This window comes from Oncorhynchus kisutch, linkage group LG24 (assembly GCF_002021735.2).
Source record: "Oncorhynchus kisutch isolate 150728-3 linkage group LG24, Okis_V2, whole genome shotgun sequence".
In the NCBI taxonomy this organism is placed as follows: Eukaryota; Metazoa; Chordata; class Actinopteri; order Salmoniformes; family Salmonidae; genus Oncorhynchus; species Oncorhynchus kisutch.
Genome location: NC_034197.2, coordinates 26,959,061 through 26,981,796, shown reverse-complemented (window position 1 = coordinate 26,981,796; position 22,736 = coordinate 26,959,061). Strand labels below are relative to the sequence as shown.

Genomic DNA, 22,736 nt, shown 5'->3' with positions numbered 1-22,736 from the left:
TGCCAATCCTCATATTGGTGTAAGGAAATGTGATACCCTGTTGGGCAAAGAATCTGAATAGACCAACACACCTGTGCAAACACACACAAATAGCTTGATGCCACATGTTTCTAGGGGTAGTACATTCCACTAGTACAGGCTGGCCTCCCATTTGATCAGCCTGGTCTTATAGACTAGATGTAACATAGTAAATGTAAATCTGAGACAATCAAATTAGTAAAATATCTTATGTTTAGTATGGTTACTTAAGGCAAAAATGAAAGCAACCCAAACCTGTTCAAATATCATCATCATAATTTTAGCAACTATAAACTACTTTGTCACAACTTAGCATGTTAGCTAACCCTTTCCCTTTAAGCTAACTCCTAACCTTAACCTTTGAACCTAACTCTTAACCCCTAGCCTCTAAAGTTAGCCACCTACAGTAGCTAACATTAGCCACACCAATTTGGAATTCATAACATATATGAATTGCAATTCGTAACATATCATACGACATGGATGATGGCCAGCCACAAATTAATACATACCATACGAAACATACTAATACGCAGTTCTCTGAGACAATGAGTTGATCAACCCTTCACATGAGAGGAACAGACGTCTATGGTGCGTTGCCACGTTTGGGCATTTTTGTTACCTATTGGAAATATTACCTCATTGCCTATCTATCACATTCCTTGCCTATGGCTGTGAGACATGGTACCCGTTGGAGTTGACACATTTATATACACATTCCAAGTCAAACGACCGACATTGAAACAATTCAAACATTTCAATAGCTTATCTCTGTCCATTCTGAGCCTCTGATAGGATTTTCAAATGTTCCATTTGGAATAGATTGACACTGACATTGAAGACCAGTAAAAGCTTTTTAAACAGATGTACTATTCAACAACAAGATCCCATCCCGTGGTTCTAGGATGCAGGAGCGTTGCACTCCGTAAATGTAGATTCATAAAACTTGAAAACCCCGCCTACTTGACAACCAGCGTCTGTTTACGAAAAGTCACGAGTACAACGTGGACCGGAGGGTGATAACGAAACATTCTACATTGGTTGGGAAAACTCTACAGGGGATCCGTGTCAGACAGTCTCGTCTATATGTTTAGAATAAGTTGCCAAACTAAAAGGATATGATACAGCTGGGTCGATGTCCTTTGAAGGGTTAAAACATGTTTTTCTTTGTAACTGGAGTGGTTTTCGGAGGTTAGTTATGGTGTAGACTAACCACCGGAACACGCTTTTCATTGGGCACCATTCGTCACACTTCATTCAACCAGCACCACATGAAAACAATGGCGAGGCGCAAAAAGGCACATCGGGTTGGAATTTAGCTGAACGTAGCCATAGCACAGGTTGAAAACGGACTCCGAGAAAACAGATCGGGGGGCAACCCGAGTCGAAGCAAGATGGAAAGCCCGACCGAGACCCCAACCAGGGCTGCAGAGTATCTGAAGGAGCTTAATAACATAATCGAGACCCAACAGGAGTTACTGGAGAGGCAAAAAAAAAGGATAGAGGACCTGGAGCATCAAGTGTCCGACTTGTGTTCAGAAAACGCCTGTTTGAAAGACCTGTACCAGCGACATCTGACTACGTGTAGGCTGCTGCAACAGGGCAACAGCCACGGAACGTTAGGTGTCATAAAGGAAAACATCACCCAAGAAAAGTAAGAATTTATTGCTCGCATGGCACTATTGAAAGACATTGTTAGATGTCACAAATAATCCCCCATGGTTTCCTAAATCATTGTCAGGAATCTGCTCTTAAAACCCCAGATAAACGCAGATACACACACACCACCAACATAGGCCTACACTGTTCTAGATGTAAAAAGTATCTATAGGCGCATTTGATATATAGCCTAATAGGTAATATCATAGCCTAAAGTAAAGGTTTGCATCAAAACTTATTTTTTCTAACAGACCAGATTAACCACTGCGCACAAGACCGTTTTTATTGTACTTAGTCAAACCAACAGGCTTCTTGAAACGCCACGATATAACTTAACACTAATATGCCCAACAGTACACAGGAAATTGTAAGGCATAATTAGAACTGCCCATCAATAGGCTACAGTCCGCTACCTCCCCGCGGGTCTAAGCGGTTGGACACATTAAGGGTCAGCTTTAGGTACAGTGCGAAGAAAGCTAAATGTTGCCATATGGAGCTTGGAATATTATCATTGACCAAATATGGAAACCTTTGCTACTCCAGGTGTATTTCATTCAAGCGCTTGGAAGTTATTGTGCAGAGGAATCCGTTTTTAACGGGGCTCAAAGATTTAATATGAATGGATTATCCTTTAAATCATTCTAGGCTATTCTATTTTTAGTCAGTCTTTTTTTTCATCATTTGACTGCATTTATTCCTTTTGTTCATGACTTGATGGGCTCTGTTTTCATTGAAACATGGTTACCACAAAACATATCTATAAAGTAGTGGCCTATTATGTCATCTAATTGAGTAAATCAAGTTTTGTCTTGCATTGGTTGGTGAGCATTAAACTCAATAATAGATTTGCAGTATGACTGTCTGAGGGTTATATAATTTGTTTTGTTGTCAATGTTTTTCAATACAAACAACTGCCATAGCTTTCTTCCAACGTCCTCCCTATTACTGTAGTGTATAACCAGAATGGAATGAATTGGAGGAAGTCCAATGGGCAGTAATTTTTGCTTCCCAGCGATCAGACTGAGACTCCAGGCTTTCAGGTTCACTACTGTCATGGAGTCTTTTGATTCACGTTTGGTAACCTCAGTTGGCTCAGGCCTCTCTCATGCCAGACTAGCTTAGCATCGGTGTGCTAGTCTTTTAAGTGGATTTCATGTGTTGGGCAGGGACAAATCCAGGATATTTAGGGAATGCGCACGGTACAAGCTCTGGGGAAAAGGAGCTGAGCTGGGATAGATCAATTATGCAATTACTTCCATATGTTTCATTTTTATGTATGAGGAGGGCAGTCTGGGCGTGTCTCGTCTGTGAGGGATTGGAGGTTTAGCCGCTGATGGCTTGGCAGGGCGGGGTGATGGAGCATATATCTCACTCACATCAGCACTGTGCTTAAAGTCCACTACATGCAGTTACCTCAGCTTCATCAGTCATCAGGATCTTGAAACCGCTCCAACCGGAGAATACCTTTGTCTACAGAAATGCAATGGAACTCAAGCTAACTCTCACGTGAACGCACATGGTCAGCTCATGCCTCTCTGGCAGACCTCTGACTCAATCCCCTCTCATTCCCCCCCTCCTTCACAGTAGAAGCATCAAACAAGTTTCTAAAGACTGTTGACATCTAGTGGAAGCCGTAGGAAGTACAATTTGACCCCATAGACACTGTATATTCGATAGGCAAAGAGTTGAATAACTACAAACCTCAGATGTCCCACTTCCTGGTTGGATTTCTTTCTCAGGTTTTTGCCTGCCATATGAGTTCTGTTATACTCACAGACATCATTCAAACAGTTTTAGAAACTTCAGAGTGTTTTCTATCCAAATCGACTACTAATATGCATATATTATCAACTGGGCCTGAGTAGCAGGCAGTTTACTCTGGGCACCTTATTCATCCAAGCTACTCAATACTGCCCCCAGGCATAACAAGTTAATAAATATCACCTCCAAAGCCACATGATTCGTCCCCCCACTGTCAGTATCTGAGCACCAGCCTGTTTTGGGTGATAGCGCTGTGTCTGAGAGACAGTAGGCCTGGGCAGTATACCTATTAAAAACTTATACCAGGGTATTTTAAAATACAGACGGTATGATTTGTAATTTCTGGGGTTTGGGACCCCCTAAAGCTCATGGGGGTGCGTGCTACGCCAATGCTTATCAATAAACTATCTAAGATGTGCCAAATCCATTATCTCCAGCTCAGGTCTCCAGCTATGCATTTGGTTAGCCAAATTGCTAGCTAAGTGGCTAGCTTGCAAGATCAAGCTTCTTGATTACAGATGACACAATCAATTCCCTCCTGGATCAAGATCCCTGCCAAGATCCCTGCCTAAATCTGTTTTGAGCAGTACATTATTATTATTATTATTATTTATTTTTTACATTTGGAAAATAATATCGACCCTTGTGTGCACTGCCGGTAATACCGTATACTCTGGTATGGTACATGAACGGTATGAAAATCTGGATACCGCCCAACGTTAGCCTTGTTCTCCAGTACCGTCTCCTATATGGTGCTGGTTATTTAGCAGTCTGTGCTCTTTCTTTATGATCCTGATGAAATATGACAGAGATTATTAACGTAAAGTGGGTTTTATGGCGGTTACTGAATCCTAATGGCATATAAGTGTGGTGGGCAATTCTAAACCAACAGTATAAAAAGCAGGACTGCCGGAGAACTGTAAATGGAATTTCAGTAGGAGAAATGTGATTCAAATGGTGCGTTTACATGACACTTAAACTGAGACTGATCATTATCACGAGATGTGTGGAAAACAAATGTTTGGGACCATATTCTGTCATTTAGGTCTTCTCACGTGCTGCTCTTTGTCCTTGTTTTTAGAATGACTATTGAATATTTTACAGTATGCTTTTAAAGCAGTGTGGATAGGCCTTCCGTCATTGTCTTCCCTTCAGATGCTAGAGACTCACCAGCCTTTGGTGTCATTGATGAGACCGCATAGTCTAAGTTCTCATTTATTGCTTTTTATGTTGATCTATTCTTAAGTACTTAGCACTTGAAAGTTATTGCTAGCCTACTGTTTTTGCTCAAACGTCCTTAATAATTTCATTTCAGTCTTAGTGATTATTTTTAGCCTACTCTTTTTGCTCAAACGTCCTTAATGATTTCATTTCAGTCTTGGTGATTATTTTTATCACCTAGGGTCTATTTATAGCAAGGGTAGGAAAAAAGTAGTCAGTAAGCTGCTGGATATGACATCACTTTTAATGGCACGGACACACTGGTAGCGTTTGCCGGCCGAGAGCACTTGGCAACCAAATTTCTTCAGCCTCCCGAAGTTGAAGAGGCGCTATTGCGCCGCTTTCACCACCTCCCTGTAGGCTGTCTCGTCATTGTTGGTAATCAGGCCTACTACTGTTGTGTCGTCTGCACCTTGATGATTCAGTTGGAGGCATGTGTGGCCACACAGTCATGGGTGAACAGGGAGTACAGGAAGGGGCTGAGCACACACCCTTGTGGGGCCTCTGTGTTGAGGATCAGCGAAGTAGAGGTGTTGTTTCATTACCCGGGGTCGGCCCGTCAGGAAGTCCAGGACCCAGTTGCACAGGGCGGGGTTCAGACCCAGGGCCCCAAGCTTAATGATGAGTTTGGAGGGCACTATACTGTTGAAGGCTGAGCTATAGTCGTCAAACAGCATTCTTACAAATGTATTCCTCTTGTCCAGATGGGATCTTGCAGTGTGCAGTGCGATGGTGATTGCATCGTCTGTGGATCTATTGGGGCGGTATGCAAATTTAAGTGGGTCTAGGGTATCAGGTAAGGTTGAGTCGATATGATCCTTAACTCGCCTCTCAAAGCACTTCATGATGACAGAAGTGAGTGCTACGGGGCACTAGTCATTTAGTTCAGTTACCTTTGCTTTCTTTGATACAGGAACAATGGTGGGCATCTTGAAGCAAGTGAGAACAGCAGACTGGTATAGGGAAGGATTGATATGTCCGTAAACACTTCAGGCAGCTGGTCTGCGCATGCTTTGAGGACGCGGCTAGGGATGCCGTCTAGGCTGGCAGCCTTGTAAATGTTAACACACTTAAATGTTTTACTCACGTCGGCCACAGAGAACTAGAGCCCACAAAACTTGAGTGGACAGCTTCAGTGGCACTGTGTTATCCTCAAAGCCGTTGAAGGCGTTTAGCTTGTCCGGGAGCAAGTAGTCGGTGTGGCGTGGCTGGTTTTCCCTTTGTAATCTGTGATTGTCTGTTGACCCTGCCACATATGTCTCGTGTCTGAGCCGTTGAATTGCGACTCCACTTTGTCTCTGTACTGACGCTTTGCCTGTTTGATTGCCTTATGGAGGGAATAACTACACTGTTTGTATTCATCAATATTCCCAGTCACCTTGCCATGGTGGTTTGCGCTTTCAGTTTAGCGTGAATGCTGCCATCTATCCACGTTTTTTGTTTTGGGTAGGTTTTACTAGTCACAGTGGGAACAATATCCCCTATACACTTCCTGATTAACTCAGTCACTGTATACGTCAATGTTATTCTCAGAGTTAACCCGGAACATATCCCTGTCCGCGTGATCAAAACAAACTTGAAGCATTGATTCCAATTGGTCAGGCCAGTGTTGAATAAACCTTAGGGAGGGCAGGGAGGACCTTGTAGTTATCCCGGAAGGGAGAGTAACTATGGTTGAGAGTTTTTGAAGTGCGAATACTACAGGCAATGTGTTGATAGAACTTCGGTAGCATTTTCCTCAACTTTGCTTTGTTAAAATCCCCAGATCCAATAAATGCAGCCTCAGGATATGTGGTTTCCAGTTTGCACAAAGTCCAGTGTAGTTCCTTGAGGGCCATCGTTGTATCGGCTTGAGAGGGAATATACACAGCTGTGACTATAACTGAAGAGAATTCTCTTTGGAGGTAATACGGTCAGTATTTGATTGAGGTATTCTTGGTTGGGTGAACAAGATGACTTGAGTTCATGTACATTATCACGATCACACCATGAGTATTTAATCATGAAACATACACCACTGCCTTTCTTCTTCCCAGAGAGTTCTTTATTCCTGTCTGCGCAATGTACTGAGAACCCAGCTGGCTGTATGGACAGGGAAAGCATATCCGGAGAGAGCCATGAGTCTGTAAAACAGAGTATGTTACAGTCAACGATGTCTCTCTGGAAGGAGATCCTCGTCTTGGCTTGTCTACTTTATTGTCCCGAGACTGAACATTAGTGAGTAATATACTCTGAAGCGGTGGATGTTGTGCCCATCTCCTGAGTTGGACTAGAAGTCCACTCCAAATACCTCTTCTCCACTGGCTGCGTCTTGGAGAAGCCTTTTGGATAAGGAGGGTACAAACAAAGGATCCAATTCGGGAAAGTCATATTTCTGGTCGCAATGCTGGTGAGTTACCTCCGCTCTGATATCCAAAAGTTCTTTCCGGCACTATGTAATAACACAAACTTTCTGGTCTAATAATGAAAACGAAATACTGCAAAATTGCTTAGGAGCTAGAAGCAGAGCTGCCATGTCTGTCGGTGCCATCTTTAGCCACCTCTTTCCCCACCATTTCATTTTCAAATCACAGACCAGTGGAGAGAGCGTCACAGGGACCCCTGATAATGGTCCTTGTGTTGCCAAGTCAACAGATGTCTCCTCAGATATTTCTGGGCTCTGTGTCAGGTTCTGTGAGAGGGAAGAGGGCCACTGCACAGGTATTGGAAATCATTCCTTCAGCCACTAACCCTGCACAGGATCCATAGACCCTATAGCACCACTAAAACAACCCCTAGGTTAGGGTGGTCAGGTAGGGCTAGGCAGTGGTTGGTTTGATTTGACCGCCTATATAGGCTTGAAATCTCAAGCTGGTTCCTACTGGAGGAAAGCTGGATCAGGTTAAGTAAAGCTGGCTAAATCTCACTAAAGCCTTCTATCCAGTTCTTTCTTACCCCTACCCCCACCGCAAAGACACACAATCACACACACGAAGACACACACCACAGACAATCCTCTCTTAAGAAATAAGGGAAGTGAGGGAGCAGTTAGATAGTTTGAGAGTCAGCTGGAGAGGAGTCAGACAGGGAGAGTGGCTCCTGCTCTTCTTATTGTTTCTTAAACAGTTTGCCTTGTCAGCTCTCTAAGTGTTTGTGCTGACCATATGCAGTTTCCATAATATTCAGCTCTTGTTAAAGAACAGACTTCCACTCTGCATCTTACCAAGACTCTGGGCTCTATTTACAACTGGCGTTAAGACGGTGCTAGTGTCAAACACACGTTAGTTTGCAATTTCGTAATGTAAAAACTGGCGCACTGGCATTTTCCAACCCTAACGCAAGGTTCGGCAATTAACCTGTTTTATATCAGCTCAGATGGGCGGGTGGAAATATTTTAGGTGTATCATTAAAAACATGATCCAAAGTGCTAATTTCAGGAAGCGCTGATAGGGATATTTAAGACGAGCCAAAAGCTGGTTTTAGCAATAATGCAGTTGGTTATGGTATGAATTTTGACAGCGGAAACGCATCATAAATCTTAATCGCCAAAGCATTATTGAAATATAAAGTTTGAGAGGAGATAAACAGTGAGACTCTTCCTAGAGCTGGCCGCCCAGCCAAATTGAACGATTCACGGAGAAGGGCCTTGGTCAGGGAGGTGACCAAGAACCCGATGGTCGCTCTGATAGAGCTCCAGAGTTCCTCTGTGGAGATGGGAGAAACGTCCAGATGGATAACCATCTCTGCAGCCCTCCACCAATCAGGCCTTTATGGTAGAGTGGCTAGACGGAAGCCACTCCTCAGCAAAAGACACTTGACAACCCGCTTGGAATTTGCCAAAGGCACCTAAAGAACTCTCAGACCAAGAAACAAGATTATCTCGTCTGATGAAAGTGTATTGGTGTATTGTGTGTAAATTGCTTGTATTCTGTTTCATAAAGTATGTTTATAATTCAAACCCTCCTTTTAGGCCTATTAAAACAAATGCTTGTTCAATAGCAATGCATGTCTTTATTATACTACGATTTTTATGATATCATTACATTTTACATTTATTGATTGTTTACAAAAATACTGATTGCCTGATTTTTGTCCCCAAAAATTCTACAACCAAATTTAGAATGATTCACCTTCCTGGTTTTAGGTTGACAACGTCCGTCTTGCAATGCAACTTGTGTGTATGCGATCTGATCTGTAAAATGGTTCTGATTATGTTCATAAAACATATGGTGAATTGTTTTATTGCCTATGTGAACTGATTGCCCCCCATCTATCTTCAGAGCTCGTGCTGCTAGGTGACCTAAACTGGGACATGCTAACACCTCAGCCATCCTACAATCTAAGCTTGATGCCCTCAATCTCACACAAATTATCAATGAACCCACCAGGTACAACCCCAAATCCATAAACACGGGCACGCTCATAGATATCATCCTAACCAACTTGCCCTCCAAATACACCTCGGCTGTTTTCAACCAAGATCTCAGCGATCGCGGCCTCATTGCCTGCATCCGTAATGGGTCTGCGGTCAAACGACCACCCCTCATCACTTTCAAACGCTCCCTAAAACACTTCAGTGAGCAGGCCTTTCTAATCGATCTGACCCGGGTATCCTGGAAGGATATTGACCTCTTCCTGTCAGTAAAGGATGCCTGGTTATTCTTTAAAAGTGCCTTCCTTACCATCTTAAATAAGCATGAATTTAGAACCAGGAACAGATATAGCTCTTGGTTCTCTCCAGACCTGACTGCCCTCCACCAGCACAAAAACATCCTGTGGCATTCTGCATTAGCATCGAATAGCCCCCGCGATATGCAACTTTTCAGGGAAGTTAGGAAAAAATATACACAGGCAGTTAGCTTTCCTAAGGCTAGCTTTTTCAAGCAGAAATTTGCATCCTGTAGCACAAACTCAAAAAGGTTCTGGGACACTGTAAAGTCTATGGAGAATAAGAGCATCTCCTCCCAGCCTCCCAGAGGCTAGGAAACACCGTCACCACCAATAAATCCACTATAATTGAGAATTTCAACAAGCATTTTTCTACGGCTGGCCATGCTTTCCACCTGGCTACCCCTATCCCAATCAACAGCCCTCCACCTCCCACAGCAACTCGCCCAACCCTCCCCCATTTCTCCTTCACCCAAATCCAGATAGCTGATGTTCTGAAAGAGCTGCAAAATCTGGACCCCTACAAATCAGCCGGGCTAGACAATCTGGACCCTCTCTTTCTAAAATTACCTGTTCAACCTCTCTTTCGTATCGTCTGAGATTCCTATAGATTGGAAAGCTGCTGCGGTCATCCCCCTCTTCAAAGGGGGAGACACTCTAGACCCAGACTGCTACAGACCTATATCTATCCTACCCTGCCTTTCTAAGGACTTCGAAAGCCAAGTTAACAAACAGATTACCGGCCTCCCGGGTGGCGCAGTGGTTAAGGGTGCTGTACTGCAGCGCCAGGTGTGCCATCAGAGGCTCTGGGTTCGCGCCCAGGCTCTGTCGTAACCGGCCACGACCGGGTTAGGGAGGGGTATCCTTGTCTCATCGCGCACCAACGACTCCTGTGGCGGGCTAGACTGTAAACTCTCCTTCCAAACTCACAAGCATCTCCAATACAAAATTAAATCTAGAATCGGCATCCTATTTTTCAACAATGCATCCTTCACTCATGCTGCCAAACATACTCTTGTAAAACTGACCATCCTACCGATCGACTTCAGTGATGTCATTTACAAAATAGCCTCCAACACTCTACTCAGCAAATTGGATGCAGTCTCACAGTGCCATCCGTTTTGTCACCAAAGCTCCATATACTACCCACCACTGCGACCTCTACGCTCTCGTTGGCTGGCCCTCGCTTCATACTTGTCGCCAAACTCACTGGCTCCAGGTCATCTGCAAGTGTCTGCTAAGTAAAGCCCCACCTTATATCAGCACCCACCCGTAGCACACGCTCCAGCAGGTATATCTCACCCCCAAAGCCAATTCTTCCTTTGGCTGCCTTTCCTTCCAGTTCTCTGCTGCCCATGACTGGAACGAATGGCAAAAATCACTGAAGCTGGAGACTCATATCTCCTTCACTATCTTTAAGCACCAGTTGTCAGAGCAGCTCACAGATCACTGCACCTGTACATAGCCCATCTGTAAATAGCCCATTTAACTACCTCATCCCCATACTGTATCCATCACACTCATCCCCATATTTATTTATTTATCTTGCTCCTTTGCACCCCAATATCTTTGCACATTCATCTTCTGCACATCCACCATTCCAGTGTTTAATTGCTGTGTTGTAATTACTTCCCCACCACGGCCTATTTATTACCTTACCTCTCTTATCCTACCTCATTTGCACATGCTGTATATAGATATTTCTACTGTATTATTGACTGTATATTCGTTTATTACATGTGTAACTCTGTGTTGTTGTATGTGTCATACTGCTATGCTTGATCTTGGCCAGGTCGCAGTTGTAAATGAGAACTTGTTCTTTACTGGCCTACCTGGTTAAATAAAGGTGAAATAAATAGGCCAATTTGGGAGCAGTAAAACTCTGAGTGGAAATTCTCCAGTTCAATTTATATTCGATCTTTGTCCAGATACTGTGAAAAGTTTGGATGTGCGTAAAACCCTCCATTGTCTGCATTGTTTTAATATTCTGTGCCCATGGGGAGAAATTATGGTGCATGTAAGTGTGACATAGCCTGTTTAAAACAAGTTGTTTTGTTTAGAATTTGATTAGAATTATTTGTTTTCTTTTTTTTTGGCATTATGAATAATTAATTTAGTCTTGCTTATTGGCATTATTTTGCATGTCCATGCTCAGCCATAATGCAATTTACACCAGGCCTAGCCCCTATATCAGTGTGAATGCTGTGGAAGCCATGCAATTACTTTGAACAATGTGGACTGCAAATGGGTTCAAGTTAAGGTATTTAGCATAGATAGGTATACATTTAGTTTTTTAGTTTCTGTAGGCCATTTAACAAACTACAACTAACATTGGAATTGATTCCAAGGCAATACATAAAAGACCGTAAATACACAACTTGAAGCAAACACATATTTCCCCATTGGAAGGCGTTCTGATTGGCCAGTGAGGGGCCAAGCATCGACACAACCACAACTTTTTCATCAGTTCATCAAAACCAAGGTTTGTTAAAATAAATCCATCTGAATGAGAGGCAGACAAACGTACAGTACATCATTCAATTGTTAAGTAATTATACATCAGGTCAGGAGGTACAGTAAGTAAACAGGAAAGAAGGATAAGCTTTAGCCTCATTGTCATACAGTACTGCACGTCGTAGTGTAATCCTGTGTAACCTGAATGCCAAAACACAGACCGGCACAAACAGTCACCAGTACTTACTTATTCAGGCTAGCTCACCAAACTTCACAAATCTTCAGTCATATAAAGTAAAAAGTAACCTAACAGGTAAGGTTCTGTCCTTGAGCAGAATGGGTATGTGTAGCGTGGTATTTGCTGTGGCCTGGTCCAGTCTTCTTATTGCATGATGGATTAGAAGGCTTCAGGAGGTTTAATCAGAGTGGCTCCTCTCTGATCCCAACCGGTCCTCTGGGGCATGGGAGGAATGGTGTTTGCAAGCACTTTCATTTCTTATCTCGCCAGATGCATCTGTAAACTCTCATTTTGCATTCTAGCCCAGTTCCCAGCCACGAATGGCCAACATGCTGTAAACAATATTTGGGATGCTGACCCGATCTTCGCAGAGAAAGTTTCTCAAACCTCAAGATGTCAAAGAAGTGATGTTATAAAAATATTAATATTTTTTATAGGTATTTGAGGAAGTAAAACTCTGTTTACAACTTAATCAAACAAGGTCCTTTGTTTAAAGACACCCACTGAGTGATCTGCAACAAAGCACTTGGATAATTAATTAATGTAATGCACAAGACAGTTGGATTTCCTTGACCGCTTTTGAAATGGAGCATAAACATAACCATGGGCCATTGCACAGCCCACTGTGGTCTGCCTTACTTAGTCCTATGTTTACATTTTTTAAATGACACACTATGCCCGATATAAGGCACTACTTTTGATCAGAAGTGAACTATATAGTGAATAGTGTGTGTAAATGACATATTGTCTATGAGTGAGAGGCTGGGGCAGTGTTAAACAAGGTTTGTATGTGTGACACCAACAGAAATGCTCCAGCAGGACCCAGGGGTGGCCTTGTCAGGCTGCCATTTGAATGCAGGATGAAACGGGGCCTAGAAAAAACAAACATGAAAAGCATTCTTGCCTGATGAAATATTGATAGACAGTGACAAATCATGTGCAGCTCCAAACCTCTCCTCAGTAGTAATCGAGCTCAGGTGAACATTAGCCAGAGCTGATGGAGGGGCTGAGAGCGAACAAGGCCTGTCTGTTGTTGGTGCTGTAGCAGTACATACAGTAAGTAAAGGATCTGTGCCAGAACAGAAATGACATATCCGACTGTACTATGGAGATGGATTGATAAGTGTCCCAAGTTTTCCCACAGGATTTTTGAAAATGTTCCATGGTTTTCTAGTTTCTACTGAAATGAAATATGTCCTCTACAAGGTAGATTGATAGGGTCTATCACACGGTTAATAATAATATGTTTTTTTAACAAATTAATCTGGGCTTGAGTAATCAAAAAATCAGGAGGTTATGTGTTTAGATATAGAAGTTGGAAATGACTGCGTTTATCCACAGCTTTCTCTGAATTAAAAAAAATAAATGTTGGTTGATCAATTCAATCTACAGTGGGGCAAAAAAGTATTTAGTCAGCCACCAATTGTGCAAGTTCTCCCACTTAAAAAGATGAGAGGCCTGTCATTTTCATCATAGGTACACTTCAACTATGACAGAAAAAATGAGAAAAAAAATCCAGAAAATCACATTGTAGGATTTTTTATGAATTTATTTGCAAATTATGGTGGAAAATAAGTATTCACTATATGAAGTCACCGTTGGCCTTATGGTGAAATCCCTGAGTGGTTTTGTTCCTCTCCGGCAACTGATTTAGGAATGATGCATGTATCTTTGTAGTGATTGAGTGTATTTATACACCATCCAAAGTGTAATTAGTAACTTCACCAGGCTCAAAGGGATATTCAGTGTCTGCTTCTTCTTCTTTTTTTTTACCATCTTCCAAACGGTGCCCTTCTTTGCAAGTTGAGTCCATAATAATTATGTGACTTAAACAACATTTTTACTGAAGTAATGAAGTAATTTAGGCTTGCCATAACAAAGGGGTTGAATACTTAAAAATTAAAAGACATTTCTTGAAGAATTAACTAATTTGTAAACATTTCTAGGAACATGATTCTACTTTGACATTATGGGGTATTGTGTGTAGGCCAGTGAAACATCTCAATTTAATACATTTTAAATTCAGGCTGTAACACAACAAAATGTGGAAAAAGTCAAGGGATGCGAGTACTTTCTGAAGGCACTGTATAGTTTACTCGATAGCGTTTTTTTATTTAAAAAAATTATTTTTACAAGCAGAACGGCACAGTTGGGAGTTGAAGCTTAATTTCCAAAAGTTCTATGCGGTCAAAACCATTCGTTTTTTATGGCATGTGTAACCAAATCTGCATTGTATTAATTAGATAATTTTCAAACAAGCGTTATGAAGCATTACAAGCTCAAAACATTTTTCAACAAAATGACAATTATGACAATAGCCGTGGCCGTTTGCATGACAATTAAATGTCTTAATCGTCACAGCCCTACGCTAGATCCACATCCGATGCGATTTGTGCGAGCCTTAAGTGATCTTTAAATCATCTAAACAGGCCAGCCAAGTAAACAACTCACAGAGGTGTTTATGCAGGTGATAAACAGGTCAGAGGAATTTGCACAGTGTATTGCCATTTTGAAATCTCCTTATTTAGGTTGTTAATTTTGACCAAAAGCTTTTCTACAAAGAATTGTAAACGCAGTCAATTTTCATTTAACACTGTATATATCCCCTTCTTTATTCTTGGGGTCATTTACTGTAATGAATTTACTGTAATTAGCTGCGACTCGGTTTGTTTTCCAGCTATCTTTAGCCATAGCTCTCATAGCTACTGTAACCTGAAGATTGGGTGGTTCATAAACAGTTTGCCCACTCAAACCCCCACCCCTGGCCAGTGTTATCATTTGTTTGGGGACCCCTCAGCAGGAAATTACATGATAGAGAAAGCTACTTCTTGTGGCTTCCGGTGTACACTCATTCACCTGGCATTCTGCTGATCAATCAGTGTGCCAGTCAGGCCAAATATACGGGCGCCTGAACGTCTCAGGTGAAAACCCTTAATGAAATACCCCCGTTAGATTAATGTCTACGCAGGGATGATTTACATTCAGACTCGCATATAAATCTCTGGCAATGGCCGAAGACAATTTGTGGCTGGGGCTCACACACAAACACAGATTCCCCCAGAGCAGCCTTCATCCTTTAATAAAGCGCAGTTCTACAAACACTCTAAAAATCACCACACCCTAACATCTCTTAGTGGCCCGAGTCGTGCTGCTGGAGGGACGCCAGGCTGCGCTGACCTCTGCTCCCTCCAATCAGGGCTATTAAGATGGCCTTAATGTTTGGCTTGTGTCCTTTAATGTAGCTGGGGGCCACCCCCCATGAGGATGGCTAATGATGGCTTTAATGAGATCTCTAAGCTGTATCTGATGGTGCGGTGGCCTTTACCAGAACTCGAGGGGGGTGGGACGGTGGTGGTGGTGGGAGGGAGGGACAACTTACTACTGTGGGGCCCGAGTCTTGTCTAGCCAGGAGCTTCCCTTTTTAATTTGACTTTGAATAGAGAGGTGGGCTGGAAATGTCCTGTTCTTCATTCCCTGTGATATTTGATATCACCATTTTTGAATTCCACTGCAGGGTTAGATGCGTGGTGTATAATGCAACTTCATTTCAGGCATCTATTTCAAATACCATTGAGCTCACGATTGTAATCTCTCCCACATAGACTTGTCTGGTAGAATCACAATGGAAGCAGGTCTGAGAGCTGGTCCTTAGACCTCCTCATGTATTCTGGCTGCGTTCTGTGTGAAAATGAAATGCCTCTCCAGCCTCCCTTCTCTCCTGGCTCTGCTGACTGACAGATACACCGTTCATAATATGATTAGCTTGATTCTCATTATGGAGGGCTTAATAATGTACAATTTAATTAGACTATAATGAAGATAGGGATGTGTTCCCTCGTCGCTGCTCAGCTATTGGCACTCTGAATGGTGATTCTCAAACTTCCACCCTGAGAAAACATTTTTCTCCATTGATCAGGTTCACAACGGTATGAGTATCACACCATTACCAGATATGGTTGTTTTTATTGCTTTGTGTTTCTCTCACTAATAATAATAACAACGAGCTAACAAAGACATGGGGGACACCAAGAAAGCACATAAGACTCATGTCAACACTCTACTACTCCGGGGTGCCTTGGCATGGAGTCCTACAGAGAGCTTTACTTTACTGCTACTATCAACTTCTACATCAGTCCATGATTGTTGACAGATGTACAAATGGTTGGCATTTCTGCTGCTGACAAATAGATTTCTGTAAAATCCTGTGATCCTATGTCTGGCAGAGCGAGAATTCATCATCTGAATGTTATTTGTAGCTCTATTTGTCTTTCATTTCCTTCCAAACCATTACCCATCTCCCAGCTCTCACAACAAGCTGATGCAGCTGATTCCTAAAGCTTTATGTAATACTTGTTGAATGCTGTTTGAACTGTTGTCACTCATGTTGTTGCCAAGTGATAATGTGGTGTGTGTTTCTGTGTGGCTCTTGGCTGTGGAGGTGAAGTCTGATTCAACAACAGCTAAACATAGCCTCAGGAACCCTAAGTTCAAATCAAATCCAACTTTATTTGTCATCTGCGCTGAATGTGTAGACCTTACCGTGAAATGCTTACTTACAAGCTCATAACCAACAGTGCAGTTCAAGAAATATTTACCAAATAAACTAAAGTCAAAAATAATGAAAAGTAACACAATAAAATAACAATAATGAGGCTATATACAGTGAGTTCCGGGTACCGAGTCAATGTGCAGGGGTACAGGTTAGTCGAGGTAATTTGTACATGTAGGTAGGGGTGAAGTGACTGCATAGATAACAAACAGCGAGTAGCAGCAGTATACAAAACAAATGGAGGGGGGGGGTCAATGTAAATAATCCGGTGGCCATTTGATTAATTGTTCAGCAGTCTTATGGCTTGGGGGTAGAACCTTGGCCTCCGGTACCGCAGAGAACAGTCTATGACTTGGGTGACTGGAGTCTCTGACAATTTTTGGGGAGTTTCCTCTGACACCGCCTAGTATATCCTTTTTGGGATAGGGGGCAGCATTTTCATTTTTGCATGAATAGCTTCCCCCTACTCTGTCCCAGATGCTAATATATGCATAGTATCATTAGTATTGGATAGAAAACACTCTGAAGTTTCTAAAACTGTTTGAATGATGTCTGTGAGTATAACAGAACTCATATGGCAGGCGAAAACCTGAGAAAAATCCAACCAGGAAGTGGGACATCTGAGGTTTGTAGTTTTTCAAAGCTTGGCCTACCGAATGCACATTGAGATATGGATAAAGTTGCACTTCCTACGGCTTCCACTAGATGTCAACCGTCTTTAGAAACTTGAATGAGCATTCTACTATAAAGGAGGGGCTCATGAGACCTCTGGCCGTGTGCCTTGGTCTCATGACGCGTCTCAGCAACCCAGCCAGGCCTTGCCCCTCCGATGTCGCTGTGGGGATGTTTTGGTGGTGGAGGTGCTGCTGGTGCTTTGTGGTTCTTCCATGACTTGTGCAGCTGCCAGCTTCAAGGCCTCCTGGACACAGCTGTCAGCTTCAAGGCCTCCTGGACACAGCTGTCAGTGTCAACTTTTGCAGCCTCAGGCTCATCTAAAAAGTTCCTTTTGAAGCGGGGATTAATGAAACAAGCCATGTACATGACTCTCTTTTGCATATGTTGTTAAGGTCTTCTCTCATTACCCATCACGGGTGATGTGGTCCAGGACAGGCTTGATGGCTGACAGTGTCACTCGTGTCTCTGAGGCAAATGCATCTGTAAACTTGCTCAAAGGTTGAAGGAGCTGTTTCTCCATTACACTTATGTCGGCATCCGTCGGCATCAGATTCCATGTTCCTCTTTCTCCAGCCAGTGTCACACAGACTGGCTGTTGTTGGCTGAGGAAAGTAGATCCCCATCGGGTCACCACATGGATCAGAGCCTTCTGTGGCACGTTGAGGGCAGCTTGCTTTTCTCTGTTCTCTCCTTCTCTTCCAGCTCCGTGAGAAGCCTTGGACTAGATGACGGCAGGCCTTGACAGCTGTGTGAACTCTCTGAATTTTCTGAGTCTTTGAGATGGCCAGGTTCAAATTATGGCCAAAGCACCCAAGCCACAGATCTGGGAACTCTTCAAAAGCCTTGATCGTGTTGGTTGCTTTGTCTGTGGTTATGCAGGCCAGGTCTTTCTTGTTGATCCCCCACTCTTCCAGCATATTCTCAAAAAACTCTGATGTTGTTAGCCGAGTGACCTTCTGGGAAGAACTGTGTTTCCAGGCAGTTTGATTCCAGTTGCCAGTCTGGGGTGAGGTAATGGTTAGTGAAGCTGATGTAGGGTTGACCACCCCTGCTTTCACTGGTCCAGAGGTCAGTAGTTGCAGCAAACCATGTGCTTTGAGCCAAACTTTTTCCAACATCAGCTTTACCTGGTTGTACAGGTTTGGGATTTCAGTCTTGGAAAATTATGTTCGTGATGGCACTTTGTAATGAGACACGGCAACCTTCATCAGCCTCAGAAAGCCAGGCCTCTCAACAATGTGAAATGGTATCATGTCCTTTGCAATGTAATATGAAAGGGCTGCAGTGAGATCTTGAGCATTTTTAGATGTGGGTGCATAAGCAGCCTGCCTTTTTAAGTGGTTGCTGGAGTGTCTGTCACAACTGTAGATGAGGAGGGACTAGTAGCATCACTGGGTTTGCCTGCTGCTCGCCCACTCTGTAAAGAAGGGAATAGCAAATGTTTTATTATTATTGTTACATAATTCTTATTTACACACACACACACACACACACACACACACACACACACACACAGTCTATTTTATGTGCATGGGGTCATTGCATATACTCAAATGCAACACAATTTACATAAATACAAATGAGTCTTAAGAAGACAGAGATAGTAATTGCAATGAGCCCAAAAATTGACATAAATACAGGAGTCTTGTAGAGGAGTCTTGTAGAGGAGTCTTGTAGAGGAGTCTTGTAGAGGAGTCTTGTAGAGGAGTCTTGTAGAGGAGTCTTGTAGAGGAGTCTTGTAGAGGAGTCTTGTAGAGGAGTCTTGTAGAGGAGTCTTGTAGAGGAGTCTGGTAGAGGAGTCTGGTAGAGGAGTCTGGTAGAGGAGTCTATAGTGTTTCTCCTGTTGGAACACGTTTACAACCAAGTCGACGTCTGGCGGATTTTAAATGAACAAAATATGTTGTTTGGGTGACTAAACTACATAACATGTTATCGTGTGCAATGGGAGAATAGAGTCTGCAGACACACGACACACACAGCAGCAGAACAACGTGTAGTGTTTTTACAAGAGTAGGTAACTCTGAAAGCTTCAGTTTACATTATTGACAAGCTATTAGCGAGTTAGACAGACAAACCATGACATTTTCCCCCATTCCGAAGTCCGCACATCATGCATTGAGGTAAAAGTTAACTTACCTTGCATTCGCTATAAAGTAGTGGTTAGTGGTCATGAAGATGACTTGAGATTTGAAATGTTGCCACCTTTCGCAGTGATTTTTTGTTGTTGCATGTTCTGCAGACAGGGTGACCATCTTCAATTAAGTTTCCCTCAGCACTCTTGTAAAACCCAAAATACAACCACACTTCAGATTTGGTCCTCTTAGAAGGCTGAAAAATCTCCTGAGCGCTGTCACTGCCTTCCGCCATGTTTTCACACAAAACCAAACCTATGTTGCTGGCTGCACCTGCATCAGACTGTTGCTAACTTTGGTTGATGCTGGACAGTATTTACCGTGAGTTTTTCAACGGTAATACTAACTGTTTGGAATTTTACTGTGGTTTATCATGAAACCAGTAACCCTTTCATCCCTAGTTGTGAATAATTATCTAATCAATATACATTAGTGTTTTATTTAAAAATGTATATATGGGTTTTACAAATGTTAGAATTTTTATTTTATGTAGATTGTTGACAAAAAAATGACAATTAAATCAGTTTTTAATCAAACCTTGTAACACACCAAAATGTGGAAAAAGTCAAGGGGTGTGAATACTTTCTGAAGGCACTGTATCTGCCAGTGGGAGCTATGCTTTCTGCTTCACCTTGGCCTTTACTAAAGAGTGCTAAGGCTGTTAAAAATCCAAGCAATATATTCTGGAATGCAGTTGGAAGGAAATCTAAATCTGTTCATTTATGTCTGTCTGTTAGGACAGCTGCTAGTCTTCAGTTTCTTTTGGGATAGTAGGAATCTACCCTCTGTACAGACAGTAGTCTACACATGCCAACCTATATAGTCACTGATGCCAACAATCTAGGATTTGACTTGGAGAGGCAAATAGAGAGAGCTTTATTAGACTATCTTTACTTCTTTTTTTCTTTTTCTTTTAAACATTTTGTTTGAAAAAAGTCATAAGGTGCTCAGTGTGTGATCAGAGTCTCAAGTGTAGCAGTAGCTGCCACCGTTAGACACCAGGTTACATTTCTACTTAGCATGTAGCAGCTAAGTGGAACAGAGAGACAGATGAAACATCCTGCAGCAGTCTGTCTATAAAGGCATGGCTGCTCACTTGACAACTATACAGGTGACTGATGGTGTGTATCCAGCCTTAAAGGTTTGCTCCACCACCCACTCCTCTGATGCCGTCCACCACTTGCCTAAATAACTTATTGTCCACTGTGGTGCAGTCACTGGAAATAGATGGAGAGAAAAGAAATGTGGATTAATGAGGCACTTTTCATCTGTGTGTCAGTATGTGTGGCATGTGTGTGCGTGCGTGTGTACTTGTGACAGTTTTCACAAGAATGCGTGTGTACATACTGTATGTGTGCACATGTGCACCTGTCTCTCAGAGTTTGAACGACTAGGAGAAGGACTTGAAAGGAGTACGCTCTCAGCCCTGCTGTGGGTGTGGGGTCATGATGATGCATAATTAGCTTGCTCAATGAGAAGCATAGCACACCAGATGATCAGACAGACTCATAACTGGTTAGCCAGACACCTCTCTGTGTAATTAGTAGTTGATTAATACAGGTCATTTGAATTTCAGTAATGGGGTAACTATGTCGACCTCATAACTGTGTGGTGCACTGGGGTCTGCTTTATGATGAATGGGCTTCATTTACACAGTAGACTGAGGTCTGCACTGAGCAGGAGCACATGTAAACACACATACCATATCATCAACATTTTCTGCTGAAAGGCTGCATTCTGGGTGAAGTGTTACGTGTCAGGGAAATAGATGTTCAAATTGGTCTTAGAAGGAGAAGTTCTAGAGAATTGGATAAGGTTAAGAATGTTTGCTTTCAGGAGACCCAAGATGAGTGAGCTGCTGCTGTTGCTGAACATACGTTAAAGCCATTGATCATTTGGTGACATTTTTGTGATGTGAAGCAAGAAACAGAAAATTGGAAAAGCGCCTCCCTGTTTTCTATTAACAGTTCATTGTTTTTGACAAGATTACATTATTTTTCATTAGGCTTGCAGCTTGCAGGAATTTGTTTGTTCACCACAGCTTGAAGGGCTTCATATCTGTCTGTCTTCCTGCACCAATCAATCTGAAAATGAAACCTGTTTGATAAATGAAAATACTTGAGGGCAAAACAATATAGTTTAGTAGGTGGTGTAGTGGTATGTTTTTATATATGAGAAGGTGTTTGATGAACACCAATATCCATACTGTTTCCAAGTAGGACTATAAAAAAGGCTCTCATTTGTATTATTTACTTTTATGCTCAGTGTATGACACACAGTTTTATTTTAAATCATCTCTACCTGGGGAAACTAATCAGGTACCTTGGCTAACCGGTAATTACTCATGCTTTCTGTACCAAGAGAAAAATAGGAAATAGCCACATGCGAACTTCATCTATCATCACAGCTTTTCCACTTTTTATAATGTATCTAACAAAAAGCTGGAACGCATGTTTGGCCTTCAAGCCTTAACCTCCAGTAAATAATTTACTGTGGAATAACAAATAATGCAAGCAATTACTGTAGGCCAGGTCAGCCCTGAAACAAGCCAAGGAAGAATAAATAGCTTTGGGGAAATGTCTCTTAGCTAGATATTATAAGGTGTGTTTCAAGGCATACAGCGCAAGTAAACCATGTCGCAGTAAAAAATAATTGTATATGAAAGATCGTTTTTTTTCTCACAGATCATTCATTAGTTTATTCATTCTGATTTGGTTGTTGTATTGTGAGAGGTGGATTGGAGACCTGTTGTGGATGTGCAGCAGCACATAAAGACAGTGTGCCAATATAAGTAAATGAAGCACAGCAGGAAGCCATTATCAAAAGCGCTGCCCTGTGCACTTCTGCAGTCATGTCCAGTGGGGCTTACTGATGCAGAAAGGCAGATTGATAAAGGTTGAGTCAGCAGTTTGAGCCCTGTGGTGATGTGGTGTACACCCTCCTGTCCTTACTCACCCTTACTCTCTAACGGGAAGTACACTGTCCTCCCACAGTTTGTCTCCTGGCTGGCTAACCTTTGACCCAGCCAGGGCAGAGAAGAGGAAGCGGTGAAGCTGTCTAAGAGAGAATGAGGGAAAGAGAAGGAATGAGAGCATGACAGTAGTGGTAGGAAGTGGAGATAATGTTCCCAGGAAGCAGCTGGATTGAAATCTTCCACGTGCCACAGGAGATGATGGCTCTTTATGAGAAGGAATATGGGCCCCGCCAATCAGGGAGCCTGTAAAGGTTTTCCTGTAGAATGATACCTCCAATGGGATCTGGCACTTCATGCATTATTGAAAGGGCTGCTGGAATGCACCTCTGCAGCTGTTCTGTGAGGCCTAATGTGGAAGGAAAGAGTGTAAATCGCATTCTGTTGCAAAGTGCCAGCCCGATCAGCATA

At 42.5% G+C, this 22,736-nt stretch overlaps 1 protein-coding gene across 2 annotated transcripts in view; it reads left to right on the top strand.

The window, feature by feature from the left end:
* The first annotated feature begins 1,004 nt into the window (after window positions 1-1,004).
* Window positions 1,005-22,736, top strand: part of LOC109869766 (IQ motif and SEC7 domain-containing protein 1) — a 220,219-nt gene continuing 198,487 nt past the window's right edge. Inside the window, exon 1 of one of the 2 annotated variants that reach the window (XM_031803734.1) lies at window positions 1,005-1,672. In XM_031803734.1, coding sequence (XP_031659594.1) covers window positions 1,413-1,672 — 260 coding nt within the window. In that variant the 5' untranslated portion in view covers window positions 1,005-1,412. The remainder of the gene's footprint in view (window positions 1,673-22,736) is intronic. The other variant, XM_031803739.1, reaches the window with a different exon arrangement.